The sequence below is a fragment of the Loxodonta africana genome, chromosome 14 (assembly GCF_030014295.1).
Source record: "Loxodonta africana isolate mLoxAfr1 chromosome 14, mLoxAfr1.hap2, whole genome shotgun sequence".
NCBI classification, from domain to species: Eukaryota; Metazoa; Chordata; class Mammalia; order Proboscidea; family Elephantidae; genus Loxodonta; species Loxodonta africana.
In genome coordinates this window covers 91,573,228-91,595,868 of record NC_087355.1, presented here as the reverse complement: position 1 = coordinate 91,595,868, position 22,641 = coordinate 91,573,228, and the positions used below count along the sequence as shown (strand labels likewise).

Genomic DNA, 22,641 nt, shown 5'->3' with positions numbered 1-22,641 from the left:
CCTCAGTCGCTTGAGGACTTGGCGGGGCCTTGGACAGCACCAACTAGCTCCCTGGTCCACAGCCTCACTGCACTGCTCCTGTGGCCCTGGGGGCTTCAGACCAGCTCCCTCTCCTCCCCTTGGGGAGCTGTGGGGTGTGAGTACAGCCCCTCCCTCCTTTCCCTCCTTCTTTCCTTCTCTCATGTCAGGCTAGGCTGGCAGGGCAGGCAGCTGGCAGCATTGGGAGGGGGCTGGGTGTGGCCGGCGGACGGAGCCGCAGGGTCCCCCCCCAGCCCCGTGGCAGTGACTCAGTGTTCCCTGCCGCAGCAGCCGCAGGCTCAGAGTTTCCAACAGGAAATGGACTCCAGCTCCCGGCTGAGTCAGGGCGGGCGGACTCCCCTCCCTTGGCCCCCCAGCCCAGGCCTGTCCCCTCGCTTTGCTCCTGCGGAGAGGCTGGGAGGCCTGGAGTACGGACTGTGAGGGGGCCTAGGACCTCATGTCATGGGGTTCTGATGACATCTGAAACCATCACCTCCCTGGGTTTAAACAGGACTAGAAGTGAGCTGCCACAGTGTAGCTCCGGGACTGTGGGGAGCGAGGCTGGAGGAGGTCAGGACTTGTGGCCCCACTTGAGGGGCTGTCTCTGCCCTTCCAGCCCAGCTAGCGCGGCCAGGCCCCACCCCGTGCCTGGGGTCTCCAGAAAGGAAATGGTCATCTATCGGGGTGTCCTGTGTGCTCAATGCGCATGTCCACGTGCGACTGCATCTGATCCTTGTCGAGCTAGCTACCCGCCTGCTGAGACCCTGCCTGCTCAGGCGGGGGTCCTGCCTGGGACCACACGATGAGCTGGGCGAGGGGGCAGGGTCTGGGGAGGTGTCGTAAACAGGGACAGGGCCTCTGAGGAGGGACAGGCCCTGAGATCTAGCGAGAGGGATAGGGAGAGGCAGGGTGGCCCGAGGGGAGGACACGTGGTGCCTGGCTACAGTGAGGATTTGGGTTCACTCTGAGCACGGTGGAAGCCACTGGAGGTTATACGTGTGTGTATGTGAGTCCCATTTATACTCCGAATAGCAGTGCTTCATGAGAGCCAGAATTGCCAGTGAAGCATAACGTTTAGTGAAAAAGTCCTACCTGAGCCCCACTGAGGCACGTGCCCTTACCCTGTAACTAGCTGGTGGTCTGCCTGCGTATTTCTTGCCCCCAGCTCTGTGTACAAGGTGGACTCCCCACCACACAGTTCTGCATGTGTTCTGGAGGGTTTTTGTTTTCACAGCTGAACAGTAGTCCCTGCCTGGAGGGACTGTATGTGGCAGTCCCTAACTTGGCAGATGTGTCATTTTGCATGTTTACGTGATCTTTGTAGGACGATCTGGCAGGTTTTAAGTGGGGCGATAGCCTGATTGGAGTCCCTGGGTGGTACAAACAGTTAATGTGCTTGGCTGCTCACAGGTTGGAGGCTTGAGTCCACCCAGAGGCACCGCGGAAGAGAGGCCTGGTGACCTACTTCTGAAAAATCAGCAACTGAAAACCGATGGAGCCTAGCGCTGCTCTAACCTACGTCGGGTCAGGAGTCAGGGTCGATTCAGTGGCAATGGGCTTGGTTTTGGTTTTTGGTATGAGACTAGGTTTGCATTCTACTGAGCTCTGCGGGGGCCAAGTGGAAAGGCTGCAGGAAGCAGGAAGAAGGTTAGGAGGTACTGCCTTGCCCAGGGATGCCCATGGCTAGAATGGAGCTGGTGCAGGGGACACAGACGGAGGGGACTGAGCTGGTGGGTTTGCCTGGCTGGCTTTGGGGGTGAGGGAATGGGGGTGTTGAGGCAGAGGGGGGAGGTTACAGGGCTCTGCCTCCACGTGGCCACGTGGAGGGACCGCTGGGCAGTTGCCCGGAATGTGGGGTGGGGGTGGCCGGGCCAGGCTGGTGGGGCCTGCGGAGGGAAGGGAGTGGGCTGGGTGGGGTAGGCACAATAGGGAAGGCCAGTGGGCCCTGGGGGCTGGGGTTTTGGTCGTATGGCTGCTGCTCCACCCAGCTGGTCCCTGGACTGGGCTGGTCTGACCCCTTGGTCCACCAGCTCTGAAGTAGGCTCTACTCACTGACTAAGGGGCTTGAGGAGGAGCCTGTCTCCCCAGCTGGGTGGGGAAGCTGGGGACAAGTGCCCTCCCTTCCCTCCCCTCCCCTTCTTCCTGCCGTCCCTTCCTCTCTGCGTGCTGTGGCTCTGGACAGCAGGCCCAGCTCTGCGGCCATGGACCAGTACAGCATGGAGGAACTGATTCTGCGGGGCCAAGGTGGGTCTTTGGAGGTGCCAGGGCAGGGGAGGGAGAGGAGGACATGGCAAGGCCTCCAGATGGGGCCAGCAGCAGCTTTCTCAGGCAGCCAGCCGGGGCAGGGGTTGCTGCAGGGGCCTGGGAAGGGTCCCCATGCCCTCCAGTGTCAAAGCTCAGGCATGCAGGGAGAGCATGGCTCCCCTGAGAGCTGCCCTGGGGTGTGTCTGGCCGTGGGGTAGGGATGTCTGGGAAGTAGGGATGGCAGGCTGTGGGGTAGTGGAGGGGGTGCGTACTGCCACGAGGGGTGTTCCTGATCCTGGGCACTCCCTCTGAGTCACAGGCTCCTGGGACAGTTCCTCCAGAGCATAGCAGGCAGTGAGAGGGCCAAGGCCCGTGCCTGCCTGGCTGTCCCCTGCCCACTGCTGGCCAGCTGCTGCCCTGGGCCCGGCCTGGGTCCTGGCCTTGCTGGCCTGGCTCTGGGTCTCAGGTCTGATTCTGGACAGCCTGCGTCTCTCTCTGACCCTTGGAACTGCTGGAGCTGGCCGCTGCAGTCCAGTTTCCTTGGGAAATGAGTTTCTGAAGGGTAGGATTCAAGAGCTTGGCTCCCTATCCTCCTTGTCCCGCAGTCACCCCAGCATTGACCAGGTCCCCCACCCACCCAGGGCAGTCATGGGTGAAGCTGTGCACTCCAGGGCCGGACCACCCGGCTTCAAACTGTGGTCTTGCCACACACTGACTGTAAGACCTTGGGTGAGTGCCTCACCCTTTCTGTGCCTCGGTTTGCTCATCTGTAAAATGGAATAATAGCATATTAGCTGCCGGCAGGTAGACTCCTGGCGACTTTGTTGCACATCAGGGTGGGACCGTGTTTTTAAGAAGTGGCTAATCTTTTTGGAAGTAGATCACCAGGTTTTTCTTCTGCGGTGCCTCTGGGTAGGCTTGGACTGCTACCCAGCAGCTTTGGGTTAGCACCAGAGTGTATTATTTGTTTGCACCAGTCGGGGGCCCCCAGGGCTGACAGCATGTTGTTAGCTGTCGAGTCAGTTCTGAATCCTGTGACTTCATGTGTGCATAGGGTTTTCAAGGCTGTGGCCTTTTGGAAGATCACTGGACCATTTCTTCTGAGGCTCCTCTGGGTGGACTTCAGCTGCCATCCTTTTGGCACTAACCGCACCACCCAGGGGCTCCAGAGGCTGTTAACCCAGAGCTTAATCAGCCAGGTTCTCTTGGGCTCAAAATAGGATGGTGCTGGACACAAAGGAAGTGCTCTCCGCGGGATGTAATTTGTGACACCTGCTCCAGTCGGCCAGGCCCCAATGGGGCTCCTGCAGGCTCAAGGGGGCCAGGCGCCTGGGAGAACAGGGCAGGACTGTGATCATCCCCTCATGTCACATCCTGTCCCCTGTGAACCGGGTCTGCCTGCCTGCTAGGTAGGGGTGACCTCCAACCCGGCTTCCCCAGGCCAGGCTGGATGGGGACTGGGTGGGGCCAGGCAGGCTTTCTCCCTGGCTGGGAGGGGCTGTTCCCCACTAGTGACCCCAGGATACCAGTGCCACCTGGGCAGGGAGCAGCCCTGTCCATCGGGCGGGTGCTCTGTGGCCCAGGCCCCAATTTTGGGCTGCTGGATCTCTGGCCAGCAGCCTGACCTTGGGGAGGCTGTCCTGTCCACCCTGGGGCCAGGTGTGGTGTTAAGTAACATACTTGGGGCCTTCTGGGAGAAAGGGGACCAACGTGCTCCCTTGGCCCCCGTGGTATTTCCAAAGCGCACGCCACACTGTCCTGCCCTCTTCCGGGGGTGGGGGGCTGTGTGCCCCATACCCCAAGCTCCACGTGCGAGTGCCTTGTTCTGAGGCAGGTCCCTGGGGCCAGCTGGCAGGTCCTTATTATTAGGATCTTGGGTAGGAGCCTGAGGGGGTGTCGGGTGGCACTGCCCAGCGGGACCCAGGCTCCAGCGAGGGACGCAGTGCCCTGTTCTGCACGTCATGTTCTAAGTCTGGACAGATGACGGCCCTGGTCACCCTCCCTGGATATTTATAGCCCCCCTCCCCGGCCCCTTGCCTCCCCCTCCCCCACGGACAAGGCTCTGCTGCTGACAGCGCGGCTGTGTCTCCTCCCGCCGCTGCCGCAACTCCAGGCTTGCCCGCCGCCTCCGAGGGGCTGTGACCCTCGCCACACCCCTTGCCCACACCCTGTCCACCCTGTGGGCTCCCACCACCATCCCCAATGAAGATTGTGCCGGGTAGGTGGGGCCACCCTTGGCAGCCGTGGGAGGGCCCAGGGGCCTGGGCTGGAGAGGCTGTGTTCTGCCCTTCCTCCTCTGCACGCCGCAGCTGCTTCCTCGGTCATCGTCCTAAGCCCCCTGTTGGACCCTGCCTGAGGTCCCCACAGGGTCCGAGGTCCCACTTGGTGGGTGTTGGGACTGTTGGTTGGGAGGCTGTTTGTCTTTGAGTATGGTCAGGTCAGCTGCGGGGGGGGGGTGGATGGGGCGAGTGAACTGGCATCCACCCTTGGCGCCTGGCACCTGTCACCAGACGGCACCCTTGGAGGCAGAAGGGGGTGTCTGGGCACCGTGGTCAACCTACTTGTGGCAGGGTCATTGAGGGGGAGGACCGGCTGCAGGCCACCCAGGCAGTGTTGGGGGGCTGCAGTAGCCACTGTCATTCCACAGTCCCCCCTCCTGGCGGGCGTGGCCGTGGGTAGGCAGGGGTTAAGGTTTCTGCTAACCTTGAGCGCAGTCGCCCTGTGTAGGGACAGCTGAGCCGCGGTGGAGAGGAGTGCGGGTGGGGAACGGTGCCAGGAGGGTGGGAGGAGGGAGGGAGGAGGCGGGCTGGGAGCCCAGTTGGTGTCGGGAAGGGACACAGCGGGGTGGCTGGTGGAGATCGAGGCAGGGCGGTCCCGGGGAGCCCCTTCCTCTCCCGCCCTCCACGCAGCGGGGGGGAGACAGCCGGTTCCTGACGCAGGCGGGGCAGCATACACAGGGCAGCAGCCGTGTGGCCCGTGAGCCATGGAGCCTTCCGGCAACCTCTTTCCCTCCCTGGTGGTCGTGGGCCATGTTGTCACCCTGGCTGCCGTGTGGTACTGGCGCGGGGGGCGTCGGCAGGTGGAGGATGAGCAAGGTAAGCGCCGGCGGGCGACCGTGGCCACTGTCTCTGGCCACCACCCCTGTCAAGGGCCTGGGGGCGGGGCGGGCCGAGGGGCCGCCCCCTGCATTGCCCACGTTCTCCTCTTTCTGTTCCTTAGCTAAACACCAGCAGCTGTCCGGGAAAGCGCCCCTCTGAATCCCTGGGGCTGCTGTCGGAGGGAGCCCCGTATAGGGTGGGGTGGTGCAAAGAGGCTAGGGTGGGCTCTGATGGGGCCTGGGCAGTGCAGGAGCGCTCCCCACCTCCTGTAGGGCAGCCCCTCCCAGCCGCCTTGCCAGGAACAGGGTGAGTGCAGGTGAATGTCAAACAGAAACCGCCGCTGACAGGTGCAGGGCTCGTGTCTGGGAGCCTGAGAAAGAGGTGCCCGCCCAGGAGGGGGAGGGCCCTGCTCAGCGCCCCCGCACCTCACAGGCGGCTCCAGAGTTCTCCCCACAGAGACGTAGGGCTGAGCTGGGCAGAGGTGAGGCAGGTGCCCAGTGCCCCTGGGCAGGACCCTGGGGCCAGGCCGGTGGGCAGCCAGGCTGGGCTTTGCCCTCTCACTGCCCGAAGTCATCTGCTCCTGGGGGCTCATCTGAGGCAGCAACGCCACTAGCAACCAGGATGGAGGGCAGCTCTACCTCCTTGGGCTCCAGCATAGGACAGGGGCTTGGGGTTCTGGCCAGGGGCACTGCACTAATGGGACATGGGGGCTGGCCCATTGGGCTGGGGGGATTCCTTCCTGTGCTGGGAGGCTGACTGGGACTACCCCCTAGCTGGCCTGCTGTGTCGCTTCCGTTTGTTGATGGACCCAAGGCTGAGTCAGGATAGGCTTCCTGTCGTGGCCTGAGGGCTTGAGCGGAGGCTGTGACTCAGGTTCTGTTATGTGCTTTCCTGAGGGCGTTCCCCTCCCAGTAGTTTTGGTTAGGAAAGAAATGCCCACCCACCCCACCGTCCTCCCATCGGCCCACCTTTGTTCCCACATGGGGAGGGGACTCCCGGTCGCCCCCCACCCTGCGGTACCAGATATGGCATCTGCGCCTCTGTTGTAGCTGTTCTTGGTCACCGCATCGGCAAGTCCCCCGCCGTCCCCCCTGCCGTGGCCCCCCCTCTGCTCCGGGGCCCCCCTTCTGCTCTGGGGTCCCTCCGGGTGAGTGCTCAGACGTCACTTAGGAGTTTCCCAGTGGAGTGGGTCCCCCGGGGCTCCCTCTGGGCTCTGTGGGCAGCTGGTCCTTTTCCTGGGGCGGGGAGGGGCGGGCCGGTTTTTCTGGTCCGGGCGGGGGCGGATGTGGTTGAATGGCGGCTGCTCGGCTGGAAGGCTTGGGCGCAAGGCTCCCAGCGCCGGGCTCATGGCCGGGACGTGGGGGGCTGGGGGCGCCTTCGCTTGGCACAGGGAGGTCATGCTGGAGCGGCTGTGCTGGCTGAACGGGGACTGCGAGTGGGCACGCAGGGGCTACCTCTACAGGCAGCTGTGCTGCGTAGGTGGGTGCACCCAGGCCGGGCCGCAGGAGAGTGGCTGGGCTGGGGCGTCTTGGGCCCAGGTGTAGCCCCTCCTCCAAGCCGCTCCGGAAGCACCTGGGGTGGGGCATGGCGGTGTCCCCTGCTCCACTCGCTCCTTCCTGGAGGGAGGGGTATGGGAGAGGGCGGCCCAGGCCCTCCCCTCAGCGTTCCGCAGGCCGAGTCCTTGGTTTCCTGGCGCTTGGCTTGGGCAGTCAGGGCGCTGGGGAGGAAAGAGGGGAGGCAGGCCTGGAGGGCGGGGCTCGGGCCCTCTGCGGGTAGGGGGCGCTCCTCCCTCCAGCTCTACCTGTTTGGTAACTGAGGTGGGTTTCCTATCCCAAGCCTTCTTCCACTAGTATTGGTTTCCACATTTATCTAAGGGGTGATGACACCCCTCAGTGGGCCTTGGGCCACCCCTGTCCCCCGGGGGCCCCTGGGCTGGCGGCTGGAGCAGGCTGTCTTGGGCCGGCCAGTGCTGGGTCGGGGGCTGTTCCTGGGGTGGGTTGGCAGAAGGTGGGGAGCCAGCTGAGGCCCAGCAGTGAATGAGGAGTGGGCTTGGTCTAGTGGGGCCGGTGGGCTGGACCAGCCAGGAGGGGTGCCTCCTGGTTGGAGAGTCTGAACAGGAAGTGGGTATCCCCAGTCTGAGCAAGGGTCAGGGCTGAGAGGGAGGGGAGAGGGAGAAATCAGGGCTCTGGGGAGGAGGCTAGAGGCCAAGGTGCCCATAGGCAGGAGGCGTCCAGGAAGAGCAGGTGATAGAGCTGGCCTTGGGGAGGTGAACGCCCAGCCCACGCCCTCCAGCCCGGGGCAGCGTCCTTGGAGGCGGTTAGTGGCAGAGAGGAGGCTGGAGAAGGGGCTGAAGCCTGGGGTGGGGCTCACACAAAGTTTGGACGCCAGGCCCTGGCCTCTCCAGGTTCCAACCTCTCGTGGAGTTCCCTGGGCCCACTTCCTGGCTCATCCTGGGAGCCTCTGGTGTCTGTGCCCCTTATTGGAGCCTCTAGTGTCTGTACCCCTCACTGGAATGAATCCCAGACAGCTGAGAGCCTGCATCCAGCAAGTGCTCAGTATGGACTCTTTGAATGCAGGGTTGTTGCTAGGGTGAGGGACCCTCTGGGGAGGTGCCACATTGGGGCAGGAGGGTCCAGGGGGGAGTGTGGGGGCATGAGGCAGACTGTACTGGGAGGGTTGACCAGTTTGGGATCAGATTTGAGATTTCAGAGAATCTCTGGAAGAGCTGATACCTGGTGGGGTACTGGGGGCCACTGGAGCTGGTGAGCCTCCCCTGGCCCTGGCCAGTCTGTGGTTGGAGCAGGGGGGCTCCCCTGCATCTTGTGGGGGCCCAGGTTGGGGGAGGGAGAGGGTGTAAGACATTTGGCCAAGTCCTAGGGGACTGGTGGTGCCCCTGGGTGTCCTCCTTTTAGCAGCTCTGCCAGCTTGGGCACCCCTACCCCACGGGGTTTGGTGCCCTCCCGTGGCCACAGAGGGGGCAGCAGGGACAGGATGGGGTGAGATTTTCCTGGAACAGACTGGGGCGCTGTGGGAGGGAGGGGTGAGCCCACAGCTGGATCCTATCAGGACAGATGCACTGCCAGGACTGGAACATTCTTGTGGTCCGCAGTGGTTGGGCGGGCTGGGCCTTCCAAATGCCTGGGGCTGCTCCCTGGGGGCGGGGCTGATCAGTGGTGCCCTTTGCCCCTAGTGTCCACCTTTACAACCTGACTGGCTGCTCTCCCCGAGCCTCGCCTGCCTGCAAAGGGCCCCCCCCCACCTGTCCTGCCCCAGGTGTGGCTTCTTTTCCAGTGACTCATGCCACCCCCTCCCCAGCCTGACTCACCCTACCCTGCACCTCTCCCGGTGCCCCCCTCTGCCCCCTGTGCCCCATCCCGCCATGTGGGAAGTGTTCTTGCGTTGGTGTTGGGCTGCCCTCGGGATGAGTCACTGCTCAGCCATGTGCCGGTCTGCTCAAGCCCCAGCCTCTAAGGTGGCCCGCAGGGTCTGGACTGGTCTCTGGTCTAGGAGGGGCTGGTGGGCAGCCCAGGCTCAGAGCCTCTGGGAGCCAGGGAATGGAGTGGGAGCTGGGGGGGGGGGGGGGCAGGGGTCAAGGTGCAGGGTGTGGCCCTTGCTTAGTATAGCCCTGTGAGAGAGTGGGGGCGCTGGAAGCAGGGGCAGCTGGGCCCCCCAGTCAGAGGCCACACAGGTGGGTTCCCTGGGAGGCCTGAGGGCTGATGGAGTGCTCTCCGGAGGGCTCATGGCCTCAGCCTCATGGGGTGTCCCTCCCCCAATCTGATGGTACACCCTCCTGGGGGCCCGTGGAGTACCCTCCAGCCAGTGCTGGTACCATTGGGTTTGCAGCGACATATGGCCCACACCAGGGCCCACCGCAGGGGCAGGGGGGTGAGGAAACCCTGGCTTCCTGTTTCTGGAGATCCAGGGTGCGGCTGCAGGGGAGGGGCCACCCTCTTTCCCGCCTGTTGCCTTAGGCGGACACTCCCCTCTCTGGGGGGGCAGGCAGGGCAGGGTGGGGCCCTGGGGGCGGGGGCATTGGCTGGGAAGAAGCAGGCAGGGAGCAGCCACACTGACTTGCTCCACTGAGCTGTGTAGCAGTCTGCCGCCAGCCACAGCCGCCCGTGGGCCACCCTGGTGCCCCGAGCAGCACCCGAGGCCACGATGTCTCAGCACAGGCTCCCCCAGGGCCTGGGCCAGCAGAGAACCAGCTCAGAGGACAACCTCTACCTGGCTGTGCTCAGGGCCTCCGAGGGCAAGAAAGGTAGCAGCACTGCTGCCGGGCAGGGTGGGCCCCTGGCAGGAAGGGCCACTTCCTTTGGCAGGAAGCTGTGCACTGGCCAGGGTCTGCGTGTCAGGTATAGATGTAGATGAGGGGATGGGGCCTGGCCCGGGGTGAAGGGCCGCTGGGGGGCAGCCCCGGTGCCCAGCACCAGGAGGGCTGGCCTGTGGCGTCAGCAAGGCCAGCAGGGTCCTCCGGGGCATGGGGCAGCTGGGGGTTTTCTCTATGCCCTATTGGGAGGGCTCCCAGCCCCTCTCCCCACACTCTGGCCAGCCCGGGGCCAGCACCCCTGCACCCCTGCTCAGGTTTTGGCTGGGGCAGAGGCTGGAGACACGTGTGGGGGTGGGGCAGGCTGAGACTTGCTGCTCCTTGGGCTCTGGGTACAGCTGCCAGCCCTGGGCCCCACCCATCTCCGCGGTGAGCCAGGACTGAGCACCTGGGACCAGGGCTGCCTGGACCTTAGGTGTGGTCCCCAGGGGCCTGAGGCTGTGGCTCTTTCCGAGGCTGAGGCTGTTTCCCAGGCTCTCCTCAGGCTGGATCTGGCTGGCCAGGCCTTGTCTGTGCCCAGTGAGCACTGCCTCCTGCCCCCGTGGCCTTTTACTCCTGCTCCAGACTGACCTAGTTCTTGTCTTCCCCAGATGAGCGAGATCGTGTGCAGAAGAAAACCTTCACCAAGTGGGTCAACAAGCACCTCATCAAGGTTCGTGTGTGCGTGGACACGCATGAATGCATACATGTGCATGGATGTGTGCACGTGTACGTGTGTGCATGTGTGTGTCACAGGCTGGGGAGATCCTATGGGGGTGAGGAGGACCGTGATGGCCCTTGCTGGGTGGCATCCCGCCCTGCTGCTCTTGCTGGCCCCTCGGCCTTGTGTTCTCATCTTTCATCTCTGAAACCTGTGATTTTCTGTCCTCTTCCTTCCCCATGCTCTCTCCTGTCTCTTTCTTCTTCCTCCTCCTCCTGCTCCGTCCCTCCTGGCGCCTCCTTGTAGCACTGGAGGGCAGAGGTAGGTGCCCCTGTGGACAGGGAGGGCATGCTGTCTGGGCCCCTGCGTGACCTTGAGTACCTCTTTCCCTCTGAGGCCAGCACCCCACCAGGGTCTTTGGGTCGCTCTGGGGGATCGGTGGCCATCAGCCCTCTGCTGTCCCTGCAGGCCCAGAGGCACATTAGTGACCTGTATGAAGACCTCCGTGATGGTCACAACCTCATTTCCCTGCTGGAGGTCCTCTCAGGGGACAGCCTGGTACGTGCCCACCGTCTGCCTCTCACCTGGACACCTTGCCTGCCTGCCTGGGGCCTCTCACCTGCCCCTCCTGCCTTCTCTCAGGGCCACCTGGCCTCGCCCCCCACTGCGCCTCTCGGTCCAGGGTGTCGGGAGCCACAGCTGAGTGCCCGCCTGGCAGAGGCCACGACCCCAGGCCACGGCCACTGTGGCCCAGATTGCTCTCTGCATCAGGCCCCAACACAGTAACCTCACGCTCTGCTCTGCTTTGGTTTCTCTGCTGCTTGGACTCTGAACCTTGACCTCTGCCCTTTACCCTTTGCCCTGCTCTGGCCGGGCAGCCGAGAGAGCGGGACGTGGTCAGGAGCTTGCGCCTGGTGAGTGGTTGGGCCCGCTGGGCATGCGGCTCCCAGACGGCCAGAGCTGTGCTCACCTGGCCTGACAGCCTGTCTGGCCTGACCAGGGTCATCTGGCCTGACGCAGATGGCCGTAGGTGGTTGTGCACCCGAGCCATCTGCTGACCTGCCTGCTGCCCTGCCTGTGCTGGGCTGGGAGCTGCCGTAGCTACCACCGCCGGGTGGGAGGACCCCAGTGCCACTGCCGTCCACCCCTGACTTCCTAGCTATTGTCTCGTCCCCACCCCCTTCCTTCCTCCCCAAAGCCCAGGAGGCAGGACCGCCCTGGCCCCTGCTGGGCCTGGCCCCTGGCGGCCCTCCTTTCCCAGCTGGGGAGGGTACACCAGGGTGCGGGGCTACTGCTTTGCTGGGGGGACCCTGGGATAGTTGCTGTAGCTGCCTGGAGGAGCCGGAGGGGGGCCCGGACGCTGCAGCGCTGGGTCCAGTGGTGCCCTCTGCTCCACGGTTGCTGACCGCTGCCCTCTCACAGCCCCGGGAGAAGGGCAGGATGCGCTTCCACAAACTGCAGAACGTCCAGATCGCCCTGGACTACCTCCGCCACCGCCAGGTGAGGCTACACTGCTAGGTGAGGCTGCCCGCCAGGTGAGGCTGCCCGCAAGGTGAGGCTGCCCGCCAGGTGAGGCTGCCCGCCAGCCGCCGCCCCTTCCAGGGCTTGGTGCTGGGGTATGCGACTGAGGGCAGCTTGCTTGCAGGTGAAGCTGGTGAACATCAGAAATGACGACATTGCCGACGGCAATCCCAAGCTGACCCTGGGCCTCATCTGGACCATTATCCTGCATTTCCAGGTAGAGTGGCCGCCCACTGCCCCTCAGGTCTCCAGGCCTGCTGTGTGCCCTGGGGGGGGGCGCGCCCTGGGAGCCTGGCAGCCAGATCCCCTGCCCCGTACCATGCTGGCTCCATGGCCTGAAGGCCCAGGCTACTCCCCCACCTCGCCTCTCCTGCACCCTCTGGCCCCAGATGGGCAGGGCAGGCAGCCTCCCTGAGGAAGAATGCGTCCTGTGCTTGAGGGCAGCAGCCTGCCCTGGGAAGTATCCTGGGGAAACTTCAGCCTGGGCCAGCTGACTCACCCGGGGGCCTGTCCCTACCGCACAGGAAGCCGCAAATCTGAGAGCTGGGCAGGCTGAGCCTGGCTGGCACGGCAGCTGAGTCACACAGGCTGGCAGGCCGACAGGCAGAAAGAGACAGACACGCGGGCGTGCAGGCGGGCAGACCCAGGCCTGAGGGATGGAGAAAGTGCAGGCCTAGGCCCAGCTGCCAGGCTCACACAGACCCCGCCTAGCCCCGCAGCTTGTAGGCAGAGAGGGAGGCTGGAGCTGCCTGCCACCCTTTCCTAGGCCAGGGGGCTCTTGGGGTGCTCTTGTGTGTGCAGTTTCCCTCCTTGTGCCCGTCCCTCTCTACCTCTGTGCCAGCCTCAGAGGACGCAGGAAGGGCCCTCCCTGGCTGAGGAGCTCCCAGGGCACCCACCCCAAGTGGCAGCAGTAGAGGATGGGACCCTGACTTATTCTGTGGCAGCCATGGCTGGGGTGGCCTGAGCTTGTGGTCTGAGGTAGCGGATGGTGGGTGGGGGCCCTGCTTCCTCCTGGGTACCCTGACTGGTGCTCACTTGCTCCAGTGTCAAGCACGCGGGCGCAGGGTGGCACGTGCCAGGCAGGATGGCTGTGGCTGAGCCCTGCCGTTGGTCTCCCGCAGATTTCAGATATCCAGGTGAGCGGGCAGTCAGAGGACATGACGGCTAAGGAGAAGCTGCTGCTGTGGTCACAGCGCATGGTAGAGGGCTATCAGGGCCTGCGCTGTGACAACTTCACCTCCAGCTGGCGTGACGGCCGCCTCTTCAATGCCATCATCCATCGGCACAAGTATGTGGAGGCTGGCTGGGGCCACGGCGGGTGGAGGGCATGGGGGAAGGCACAGTGGGATACGCAGCTGGTGGCTCCAAACACGTTGGGGCAGGAGAGGCATCTGCGCTGGCAGGAGCCCTGGCCCATGGCAGCGAGTGCCGGTGCCAGCTGCAGAGGATGTGGGCCCTCCCTGCCTTCTCCTGGATCCTTCCAGAAGCGTCTCTGGGGGACCAGTGAGTTGCTGGTTCTCAACAGTGTGTGTGCATGCTCTGCGGAAGTCTCAGAAAGGGCCTGGGCAGCCCGACCACAGTGGGGACAGCCTGCTGGAGCTCCCAGAGACCTTGGTTCCCACCCGGGACTGGACCCTGTAGGAGGGTGGCCATGGGTGCCCCCATGCCTGGTCCCACTGTCGGTTCCTAGGGCCCAGACTGCGCAGTATCCAAGTGTGCCTGTGGGAGGGAGCAGCTGTGTTGGGGCAAGCGGGGTGCCTTTTGGGGTGAGGTGGGTTGGGTTCTGTTGTGTGCGTCTTGGTTCGGCTGTGTGACTGGGGCCCCCCTGCATCTGCCCGCCTGACACAGGCCCATGCTCATCGACATGAATAAGGTATACCGTCAGACCAACCTGGAGAACCTGGACCAGGCCTTCTCTGTGGCGGAGCGTGACCTGGGAGTGACACGGCTGCTGGACCCTGAGGGTACCTGTGCCACTCCCATCCGTCCAGGGTGCCCTTGATCCTGGCCCCTCCCCACCAGGCTGCCTCTCTCCTATCCTGGCCTCCCCCCACCCGGTCCTGACCCCCCTCCCCAGGTCCTGGCCCCTCCCCAGCAGGCTGCCTCTCTCCTATCCTAGCCTCCCCCCACCCGGTCCTGACCCCCCTCCCCAGGTCCTGGCCTCTCCCGACCAGGCTGCCTCTCTCTGATCCTGGTCTCCCCCCGGCCCGGTCCTGACCCCACCCCGTCCTGACCCCCCCAATCCTGGCCTCCCCACTGCAGACGTGGATGTCCCTCATCCTGATGAGAAGTCCATCATTACGTACGTCTCGTCCCTGTACGATGCCATGCCCCGTGTGCCAGACGTGCAGGATGGGGTGAAGGCCAATGTGAGTGGGGGGCTGACATGCAGGGGTGGGGCCGGCCCCGACCCTGACCCTGAGCCCACTGACCCTGAGCCCACCCTCCCTGACCCTGAGCCCACTGACCCTGAGCCCACCCTCCCTGACCCTGAGCCCGCTGACCCTGAGCCCACCCTCCCTGACCCTGAGCCCACCCTCCCTGACCCTGAGCCCACCCTCCCTGACCCTGAGCCCACCCTCCCTGACCCTGAGCCCACTGACCCTGAGCCCACCCTCCCTGACCCTGAGCCCACTGACCCTGAGCCCACCCTCCCTGACCCTGAGCCCACTGACCCTGAGCCCACCCTCCCTGACCCTGAGCCCACTGACCCTGAGCCCACCCTCCCTGACCCTGAGCCCACTGACCCTGAGCCCACCCTCCCTGACCCTGAGCCCACTGACCCTGAGCCCACCCTCCCTGACCCTGAGCCCACTGACCCTGAGCCCACCCTCCCTGACCCTGAGCCCACTCCAACCCCTGCAGGAGCTGCAGTTGCGATGGCAGGAGTACCGGGAGCTGGTGCTGCTGCTGCTGCAGTGGATCCGCCACCACACGGTCACTTTTGAGGAGCGCAAGTCCCCCACCAGCTACGAGGAGATTGAGGTGCTGACCGCTACAGCCGGGGTCCAGGGCCGGGCGCAGGGCTGGGTGCAGCTGCTGACCCCCTGTTTCCCTCAGATCCTGTGGTGTCAGTTCCTCAAGTTTAAGGAGACAGAACTTCCTGCCAAGGAGGCCGACAAGAACCGATCCAAAGGCATCTATCAGTCCTTGGAGGTGAGCGGGGGTGCTGGGGGCCAGGCTGGGGAGGGGTGGGCCTCGGGGAGGGGCAGCCTGCAGGCCTGGGGCTCGACTTGAGCTCAGCTCCTGCCCACAGGGTGCGGTGCAAGCGGGCCAGCTCAAGATGGCGCCGGGCTACCACCCGGTGGACGTGGAGAAGGAGTGGGGCAAGCTGCACATGGCCATCCTGGAGCGGGAGAAGCAGCTCCGCAGCGAGTTTGAGAGGTGGGCGGGCCTGGGGCGGGCGGGGCTGCGGTGGCAGGGGAACCGCTGAGGGTGAGTCATGGCGGGGAGGAAACCCCCCTAGGCTGGAGCGCCAGGCCGCCTCAGTGGGGCCTCAGGCGGGCAGGCAGCAGGCGGGAAGCGGGGAGCGGGGCTGTGTTCCACGACCTTGGGCCCCCTCTCACGGTGCTGGGCGTTTGGGCCACAGGCTGGAGTGTCTGCAGCGCCTCGTCAGCAAACTGCAGATGGAGTCGGGGCTGTGCGAGGAGCAGCTGAACCAGGCCGACGCCCTGCTGCAGGCGGTGAGGGGCGGGATGGGAGCGGCACGGGGAGGCGGGGTCTAGAGGGCAGGGAGGGGGTGGGAGGGTGGGTGTGGGGGGAGTGCAGGGGAGGGTCGGGACCAGGCAGCTGGGCAGGGAGGCGGGGAGGTGCTCCCAGATGGTGCCACTCCCTATAGCTGGGGAGCCACAGAGGGCAGGCATGCTGAGGGTGGGGCAGGCCTGCTGGGCTCTGGGCGGGCGGGGGGTGGGGGGGGGAGCAGCCTGGGGGGCGGAGCCCAGGCCTGAGCTCCACCCCCTGGTGTGTAGCCTGTCCTCACTGCCCGCTTGGTGCTGACTTTGGGCAGCAGAGGGGACCAAGAGGCTGTGGGTCCCTTTTTTTTTGCAGGCCTTGCCCTAGAGTTCATGGGGACTGTGGGGGTACTCTGGCCATTGTGGGTTGAGTGCTATGGGCCAGCAGGAGCAGGGTGTGTGGGCCTGGATGGGGGTTTGTTGAGGACCCAGGAGGAGGATGGTCGGGGGGAGGTATGGAGAGGCAGGGAAAGGTAGGTGCCTGAGCTCGCCGTTAGGCCACGAAGGTTGTGGTCCTGACCAGGTGGTGGCCTATGGTCCACCCCGTCCCACCTGGAGTGCGCCCTAGGAAGATGCAGGGGCTCAGTGGGGAGGTTGAGGTGCTGGCTCTGAGCGTGGAAGCTGCCTTGCAGGACATCCGGCTGCTAGCCGCAGGCAAGGCACCGCAGCGGGCAGGCGAGGTGGAGCGAGACCTGGACAAGGCAGATGGCATGATCAGGCTACTCTTCAACGACGTGCAGACCCTCAAGGATGGGCGGCACCCACAGGGCGAGCAGATGTACCGCAGGTGGGCCCCGCCCTGCCCCAGCTGGCCCCAGCCTGGGCAGCCAGGCCCCAGCTGACCTTTCTGCCATTGATGCCATCCCCAGGGTATACCGCCTGCATGAGCGCCTGGTCACCATCCGTACCGAGTATAACCTCCGACTGAAGGCGGGTGCCTCCGTGACCCAGAGCATGCCGAGACCCCCCGACCACGAGCTTGAGAGCTCCACCCTACGCTACCTGCAGGACCTGCTGGCCTGGGTGGAGGAGAACCAGCGGCGGGTGGATGTTGCCGAGTGGGGTGTGGACATGCCCAGTGTGGAGGCACAGCTGGGCAGCCACCGTGGCCTGCACCAGTCTGTCGAGGAGTTCCGGGCCAAGATTGAGCGGGCACGCAGTGATGAGGTGAGGGCGCACCACCGGTGGGCAGGGTGGCAGGTGGGCCATGCCACCACAGGGCTCACCCCCATCTTCTGCAGGGCCAGCTCTCCCCAGCCACCCGGGGTGCCTACTGTGACTGCCTGGGCCGGTTGGACCTGCAGTATGCCAAGCTGCTGGTGAGAGACCAGCGGGCAGGGCATTGAGGGGCTGAGGCAGGGACCTGGAGTGGGGGGATGGACAGAGGTCAGGGCCCAGGAGTGTAGGTGACCTGCTGAGATGCCCACCTGCTCCCCACAGAACTCCTCCAAGGCCCGGCTCCGAGCCCTGGAGAGTCTGCACGGCTTCGTGGCAGCTGCCACCAAAGAGCTGATGTGGTTGAGCGAGAAGGAGGAGGAGGAGGTGGGCTTTGACTGGAGTGAGCGCAACGCCAACATGGCTGCCAAGAAGGAGAGCTACTCGGTGAGGCGGCAGGTGGCTCTCAGAGCCTTCCGTGCCTAGGCCCCTTTGCACTGTCTGTGCCTGAGATTGTCTCCCACCAATTGGGCGGGAGCACTGGGCCTTGGGCCCCGTTTGCTGAGACACGGGGCGGAAGGGGGGCACATGTCTCTGAGACCCCGTGTTTCTGTGCCAGGCCCTGATGCGTGAGCTGGAGCTGAAAGAAAAGAAAATCAAACAGATCCAGAATACAGGAGACCGGCTGCTGCGGGAGGACCACCCTGCACGGGCCACGGTGGAGGTCGGTGGGGGCAGGGCCGCGGCAGGACCACCCTGGGACCCCCACAGTGGGGTTGGAGGCGGGGCTGTGGCAGGACCACCCCAGGTCCCCCACAGTGGGGCTGGGGACAGGGCTGCAGCAGGACCATCCTGGGTCCTCCACAGTGGGTTTGGGGGCAGGGCCGTGGCAGGACCACCCCGGGTCCCCCACAGTGGGGATGAAGGTGAGGCTGTGGCAGGACCACCCTGGGTCCCCCACAGTGGGTTTGGGGGCGGGGCTGTGGCAGGACCACCCCAGGACCCCCACAGTGGGGGTGAGGGTGAGGCTGTGGCAGGACCACCCCGGGTGGCCCACGGTGGGGTGTCAGAGCATGGTGGGAGCGGGGCCCGTGGGGGAGGCGGGGGCAGGGCTTCATGGCCGAGGGCCTTCAGTCGTTTCAGGCGGGCCTGCAGACCCAGTGGAGCTGGATGCTGCAGCTGTGTTGCTGCATTGAGACACACCTGAAAGAGAACACTGCCTACTTTCAGGTAAAAACTGAGCCTCCCAACCCATGCAGCCAGAGTGCTCAGGAGCCTGACCAAGCCCTCTGCCCACCCTGTGCCCAGCCGCCCATCATTAACCTGTCCTTGTGCCCACCCCGTGCCCAGCTGCCCATCATTAACCTGTTCTTGTGCCCCCTCCAGAGCCCATTCTGGCCTCAGCCCCTTTCTGTCCTGTCAGCAGGCCTCTCAGGCCTGCCTGGGGCAGCTCTGGCCAGGGGCTGGTGCTGTGGCAGGGGCTAGTGCTGTGAGCCCAGCGTGACCCCCAGTTCCTCCCCCACCCGCTGCCCTAGTTCTTCTCAGATGTCCGGGAGGCTGAGGAGCAGCTGCAAAAGCTGCAGGAGACCCTACGCAGGAAGTACACTTGTGACCGTTCCATCACTGTCACCCGCCTGGAGGACCTGCTGCAGGATGCCCAGGTGAGCTGACTGCCTGGCCTCAGCCTTGGCGCCCAGGCCTGTGGGGCCATGGGCTGGCCGGGCACCCAAGTTTAGGGAGGAGGCCTGGCATTTGGCCACCTGCCATGGCTGTAGAGGTGCTTTGGGAAGGTCTTCTGGAGGCATCCAGGGGACTAGTGGGGCCCGCAGGGATGGCAGAGTGGGGCGGGAGACATGGCAGGCATGAGGGGGGCGCAAGGCTGGAGGTCCAAGCAGGGCGCAGGGATGCGATGTGGCGGGTCCTAGAGGTTAATGGCAGGACCCTGGAATGGTGGCAGGGGCTTAGGGCAGAGGGTGTGAGCCCACCAGCGAGCCCCTGGGTGGACAGAGGTCAGAGTCAGCTGCTCTGTTGGCAGCCCTTTGGATCCATGGGCATTTGGGCAGGAGGGGTGAAGGGAGAGCAGGGGTGTATGTGGAGGGCTTAGGGGAGGGCAGAGTGGCAGCCAGTATGCTCTGGAAGCAGGGTGGGGGGTGGAAAGGTGAGCAGAAGGGGAGCTAGGGGAGGAGGGCTGGAGCTGGCGCTCCTGCGTATGGTGGAAGCAAGCTGAGAAGCTTTACAAGAGGGGATGGGATAGGACAGGGTGCCCCCTTGGTCAGGAGGTAGGGACAGGAAAGGTGGGGGGGGTGCAGTCTGCTCGAGGGTGGTCTCTGGCTCCTCAGCTTTTAATAGTCCTTGATAAGGTTTGGCCCCGTGGGGTGGGTGACCTTGTAGTCTCTGCAACCTTGGCCACAGGAGGGGAGTAGGGGAGAAGATGTTGCAGGGTCTCTGGAGGCCAGCTCAGGTCCGAGCATGGGGCGCCTCCAGCCCTGCCCATCCTCAGAGCACTGGCTCTAGGAGCCCTGAGAAGGACTGCATCCCCGCTGCCCCTGATCTTGGAGGTGTTGGGGTACCTGTGCGTTGCTTGGGGGTGGGCGGGACCTCAGCCAGCCCCTGGTGTCTGGACACTGGGCCACTCTTCCCTGACTGCCCCCTTCCCCCAGGATGAGAAGGAGCAGCTGAACGAGTACAAGGGTCACCTCTCTGGCCTGGCCAAGCGGGCCAAGGCCATTGTGCAGCTGAAGCCCCGCAACCCCGCCCACCCGGTTCGGGGCCGCCTGCTGTTGTTGGCCGTGTGTGACTACAAGCAGGTGGAGGTGAGGTGGGCGGGGCTTATGGGGAGGTGGGAGGGGCCTTAGGGGCAGAGGGCCAGGAGCAGAGGCTGCACTGAGGCCTGGAGGCTGACCTGGCCCTGGCCCCCAGATGACCATGCACAAGGGTGACGAGTGCCAGCTGCTGGGCCCCGCGCAGCCGTCCCACTGGAAAGTCCTCAGCAGCACCGGCAGCGAGGCTGCTGTGCCGTCTGTCTGCTTCCTTGTGCCCCCACCCAACCAGGAGGCCCAGGAGGCCGTTGCCAGGTGGGTGCCTGGGTGTCTGGCTGCAGGAAGGGGTGGACAGTGAGCCGATGCTCAGGAGACCCACTGATTATGCCCCTGACCACCAGGCTGGAGGCCCAGCACCAGGCCCTGGTTGCAAGGTGGCATCAGCTGCACGTGGACCTGAAGAGCCTTCTGGCCTGGCAGAGCCTGAGCCGTGACGTGCAGCTCATCCGCTCCTGGTCATTGGTGACGGTACGGGTGTGAGGGGAGTGCCCCGTCCCATCCCTGTCCCGTCCCCTCGGGGCCCTTGGGGCTGCATGTCTGCGTCTGCTATGCTCAGCACTCGTGCCGCCCGCAGTTCCGCACGCTGAAGCCAGAGGAGCAGCGCCAAGCCCTGCGCAGCCTGGAGCTGCACTACCAGGCCTTCTTGCGGGACAGCCAGGACGCCGGCGGCTTTGGGCCCGAGGACAGGCTGCAGGCCGAGCGAGAGTATGGATCTTGCAGCCGCCACTACCAGCAGCTGCTGCAGAGCCTGGAGCAGGGTATGCAGTGGGTGGCCGGTGTGGGTGGGCAGGGCAGGTGAGAGGTCATGCTCCGTTGGCTGTGACCGTGGCATGTCCCCCAGGTGAGCAGGAGGAGTCACGCTGCCAGCGCTGCATCTCAGAGCTCAAGGACATCCGGCTGCAGCTGGAGGCCTGCGAGACACGCACCGTGCATCGCCTGCGGCTACCACTGGACAAAGAGCCGGCACGCGAGTGCGCCCAGCGCATGGCTGAGCAGCAGGCAGGCGCCCAGCCCTGCCCCGTCATCCCCCACCATCACTCCACCTCCCCCATGTCTGCTGTCCCCTCATTCCCCAACTGTATTCTAATCTTTTTCCTCTCTCTTCCCTGTCTCCCCCCATTTCCACCCAGTTGGTCTTTTTTCATATTTTTATCTTCTCTGCCCCATTTGTGCTTAACCTCCATCTGTCTCCCTTCCAAGGGGTGGTGTAGGTTACGTTCCGGTGGTCACTGGTCTCCTCTTCTGTCTGTCCTCAGAAATCACAGGCCGAGGTGGAGGGGCTGGGCAAGGGGGTCGCCCGGCTCTCTGCCGAGGCTGAGAAGGTACTGGCCCTACCTGAGCCTTCACCAGCTGCCCCCACCCTGCGCTCGGAGCTGGAGCTGACGCTGGGCAAACTGGAGCAAGTCCGCAGCCTGTCTGCCATCTACCTGGAGAAGTGAGTGCGCCGTTCGTGGACGGAAGCGCACGAGGGAGAGGATGGGGGGGTAGGGTCTGCACAGCGGAGGGCCCGACCAGCAGTGGCTGAGGGCAGACTGACCGTCAGGAGGCAGGGATGGTTGAGTCTCCTGGTCGGGAAGCCAGGTGTGGACCAAGGTAGGGTGTGCAGAGGAGTTGAGTTTCAAAATGGCACTCTTCGGATTTCTTGATGATCTCATGTGGGTACTGGAAGTCGTAGGCAGGAAGAGCGTAGATGGAGAAAGGAAGAGACCAGGACCCAACCTAGGAGAGGACAGGAGGAGCTACAGCGTGGAAGTCTTTGGTAACCTGGAGAAGGAGCAGAGGGTCGGGGTGCTGAGCAGGACTCCTTTGGGGTCCTTGCCACCACCCCTCTGCTCGTCCCCAGCGCTGGCTGGAATACAGAGTTTCCCCCTCATCCCAGGGCTTCCCCCGCCCCATCTCCTGCCCTCACCGGCCATACACAGGGTCTTTTCTGTCCTCAAATGTTCCATGCCGGTGTATTTTGATTCAGAAACTTAAAAGGTTTTATTTTCACGTGGTTCAAAGGTTAACTTTCTAAAGCATGGTGATAAATCCCCCTCTTCTGTCCTCAGATGTACCCCAGCGTTTTCTGACTGCAGACAAGCAGGACTTTCTTTTCGCTGCCGCCTTTCTCTCCCACATGAGGCTAACGAACCTCTCTGCACGCATCCCCCATCCCCCACTGGGGACTGGAAGACGAGACCCGTACCCCTTGGCTCCTCGGTTGTTTGCCCTGATGGCTGGCCGATGGGCTCTGTCCTGCCCCCTGGCAGGGCACGTGCTCCCCAGATCTTCAGACTTTAGCTTCAGCATCCCCAAGTCTGTGATTCCCTCTCTTCTCCCTGGAGCTTGTGACCACCGGTCCTTGCTGGCCACCAGGACTCTGGCCTGCTCAACCTGGGCTTTGCGCCTGGGTGGCGGATGTTAGGCTGTGGCTCTGCCAGCTGGGCTCATTGCTTCTGGAGCCTCTGCCAGCTCTGAGCCTGCTCTCCCCACAGGCTCAAGACCATCAGCCTGGTGATCCGCAGCACACAGGGGGCTGAGGAGCTGCTGCGGGCCCATGAGGAACAGCTCAAGGACGCACAGGCTGTGCCCGCCACCCTCCCGGAGCTTGAGGCCACCAAGGTCGCACTGAAGGTATGTGCGCTGCACGTGCTGTGAGTGCTGCAGGAGTCAGGCCGGGTGGGCAGGCGGGCCAGGGCTGAACTGCTTCCCTGCAGGAGCTGCGGGCCCGCGCCGAGGCACAGCAGCCCGTGTTCGACGCTCTGCGCGAGGAGCTGCGGGCGGCGCAGGAGGTGGGCGAGCGACTGCAGCAGCGGCATGGCGAGCGCGATGTGGAGGTAGAGCGTTGGCGCGAGCGCACAGCACAGCTGCTGGAGCGCTGGCAGGCAGTGTTGGCCCAGGCCGACGGTCGGCAGCGTGAGCTGGAGCAGCTGGGCCGCCAGCTGCGCTACTACCGTGAGAGCGCCGGCGCACTGGGCGACTGGCTGCAGGATGCCAAGCGGCGGCAGGAGCAGATCCAAGCAGTGCCACTGGCCGACAGCCGGGCTGTGCGTGAGCAGCTGCGGCAGGAGAAGGTGGGCCAGGCTGGGGTGGGGTGGGGATGGAGGCA

The 22,641-nt window shown here is 64.5% G+C and overlaps 1 protein-coding gene across 10 annotated transcripts in view; it reads left to right on the top strand.

Annotated features, from left to right (window-relative positions):
* PLEC (plectin) overlaps nucleotides 1–22,641 on the top strand; it is a 58,716-nt gene that overhangs the window by 23,530 nt on the left and 12,545 nt on the right. For 5 of the 10 annotated variants that reach the window (XM_064268188.1, XM_064268196.1, XM_064268191.1 and 2 more), the window contains 26 exons: nucleotides 10,275–10,336; nucleotides 10,793–10,882; nucleotides 11,747–11,824; nucleotides 11,970–12,062; nucleotides 12,967–13,133; nucleotides 13,694–13,809; nucleotides 14,108–14,214; nucleotides 14,711–14,830; nucleotides 14,906–15,001; nucleotides 15,102–15,229; nucleotides 15,435–15,528; nucleotides 16,209–16,363; nucleotides 16,446–16,743; nucleotides 16,818–16,895; nucleotides 17,017–17,178; nucleotides 17,351–17,455; nucleotides 17,866–17,961; nucleotides 18,267–18,392; nucleotides 19,392–19,544; nucleotides 19,651–19,805; nucleotides 19,892–20,018; nucleotides 20,125–20,308; nucleotides 20,392–20,549; nucleotides 20,807–20,985; nucleotides 22,028–22,166; nucleotides 22,250–22,606. In XM_064268188.1, coding sequence (XP_064124258.1) covers nucleotides 10,275–10,336; nucleotides 10,793–10,882; nucleotides 11,747–11,824; nucleotides 11,970–12,062; nucleotides 12,967–13,133; nucleotides 13,694–13,809; nucleotides 14,108–14,214; nucleotides 14,711–14,830; nucleotides 14,906–15,001; nucleotides 15,102–15,229; nucleotides 15,435–15,528; nucleotides 16,209–16,363; nucleotides 16,446–16,743; nucleotides 16,818–16,895; nucleotides 17,017–17,178; nucleotides 17,351–17,455; nucleotides 17,866–17,961; nucleotides 18,267–18,392; nucleotides 19,392–19,544; nucleotides 19,651–19,805; nucleotides 19,892–20,018; nucleotides 20,125–20,308; nucleotides 20,392–20,549; nucleotides 20,807–20,985; nucleotides 22,028–22,166; nucleotides 22,250–22,606 — 3,623 coding nt within the window. Of the gene's footprint in view, nucleotides 1–1,968; nucleotides 2,263–5,136; nucleotides 5,358–6,308; nucleotides 6,508–6,628; nucleotides 6,840–9,405; nucleotides 9,619–10,274; nucleotides 10,337–10,792; nucleotides 10,883–11,746; nucleotides 11,825–11,969; nucleotides 12,063–12,966; nucleotides 13,134–13,693; nucleotides 13,810–14,107; nucleotides 14,215–14,710; nucleotides 14,831–14,905; nucleotides 15,002–15,101; nucleotides 15,230–15,434; nucleotides 15,529–16,208; nucleotides 16,364–16,445; nucleotides 16,744–16,817; nucleotides 16,896–17,016; nucleotides 17,179–17,350; nucleotides 17,456–17,865; nucleotides 17,962–18,266; nucleotides 18,393–19,391; nucleotides 19,545–19,650; nucleotides 19,806–19,891; nucleotides 20,019–20,124; nucleotides 20,309–20,391; nucleotides 20,550–20,806; nucleotides 20,986–22,027; nucleotides 22,167–22,249; nucleotides 22,607–22,641 lie in introns of those variants that run through there. The other 5 variants (XM_064268193.1, XM_064268189.1, XM_064268195.1 and 2 more) reach the window with 5 other exon arrangements.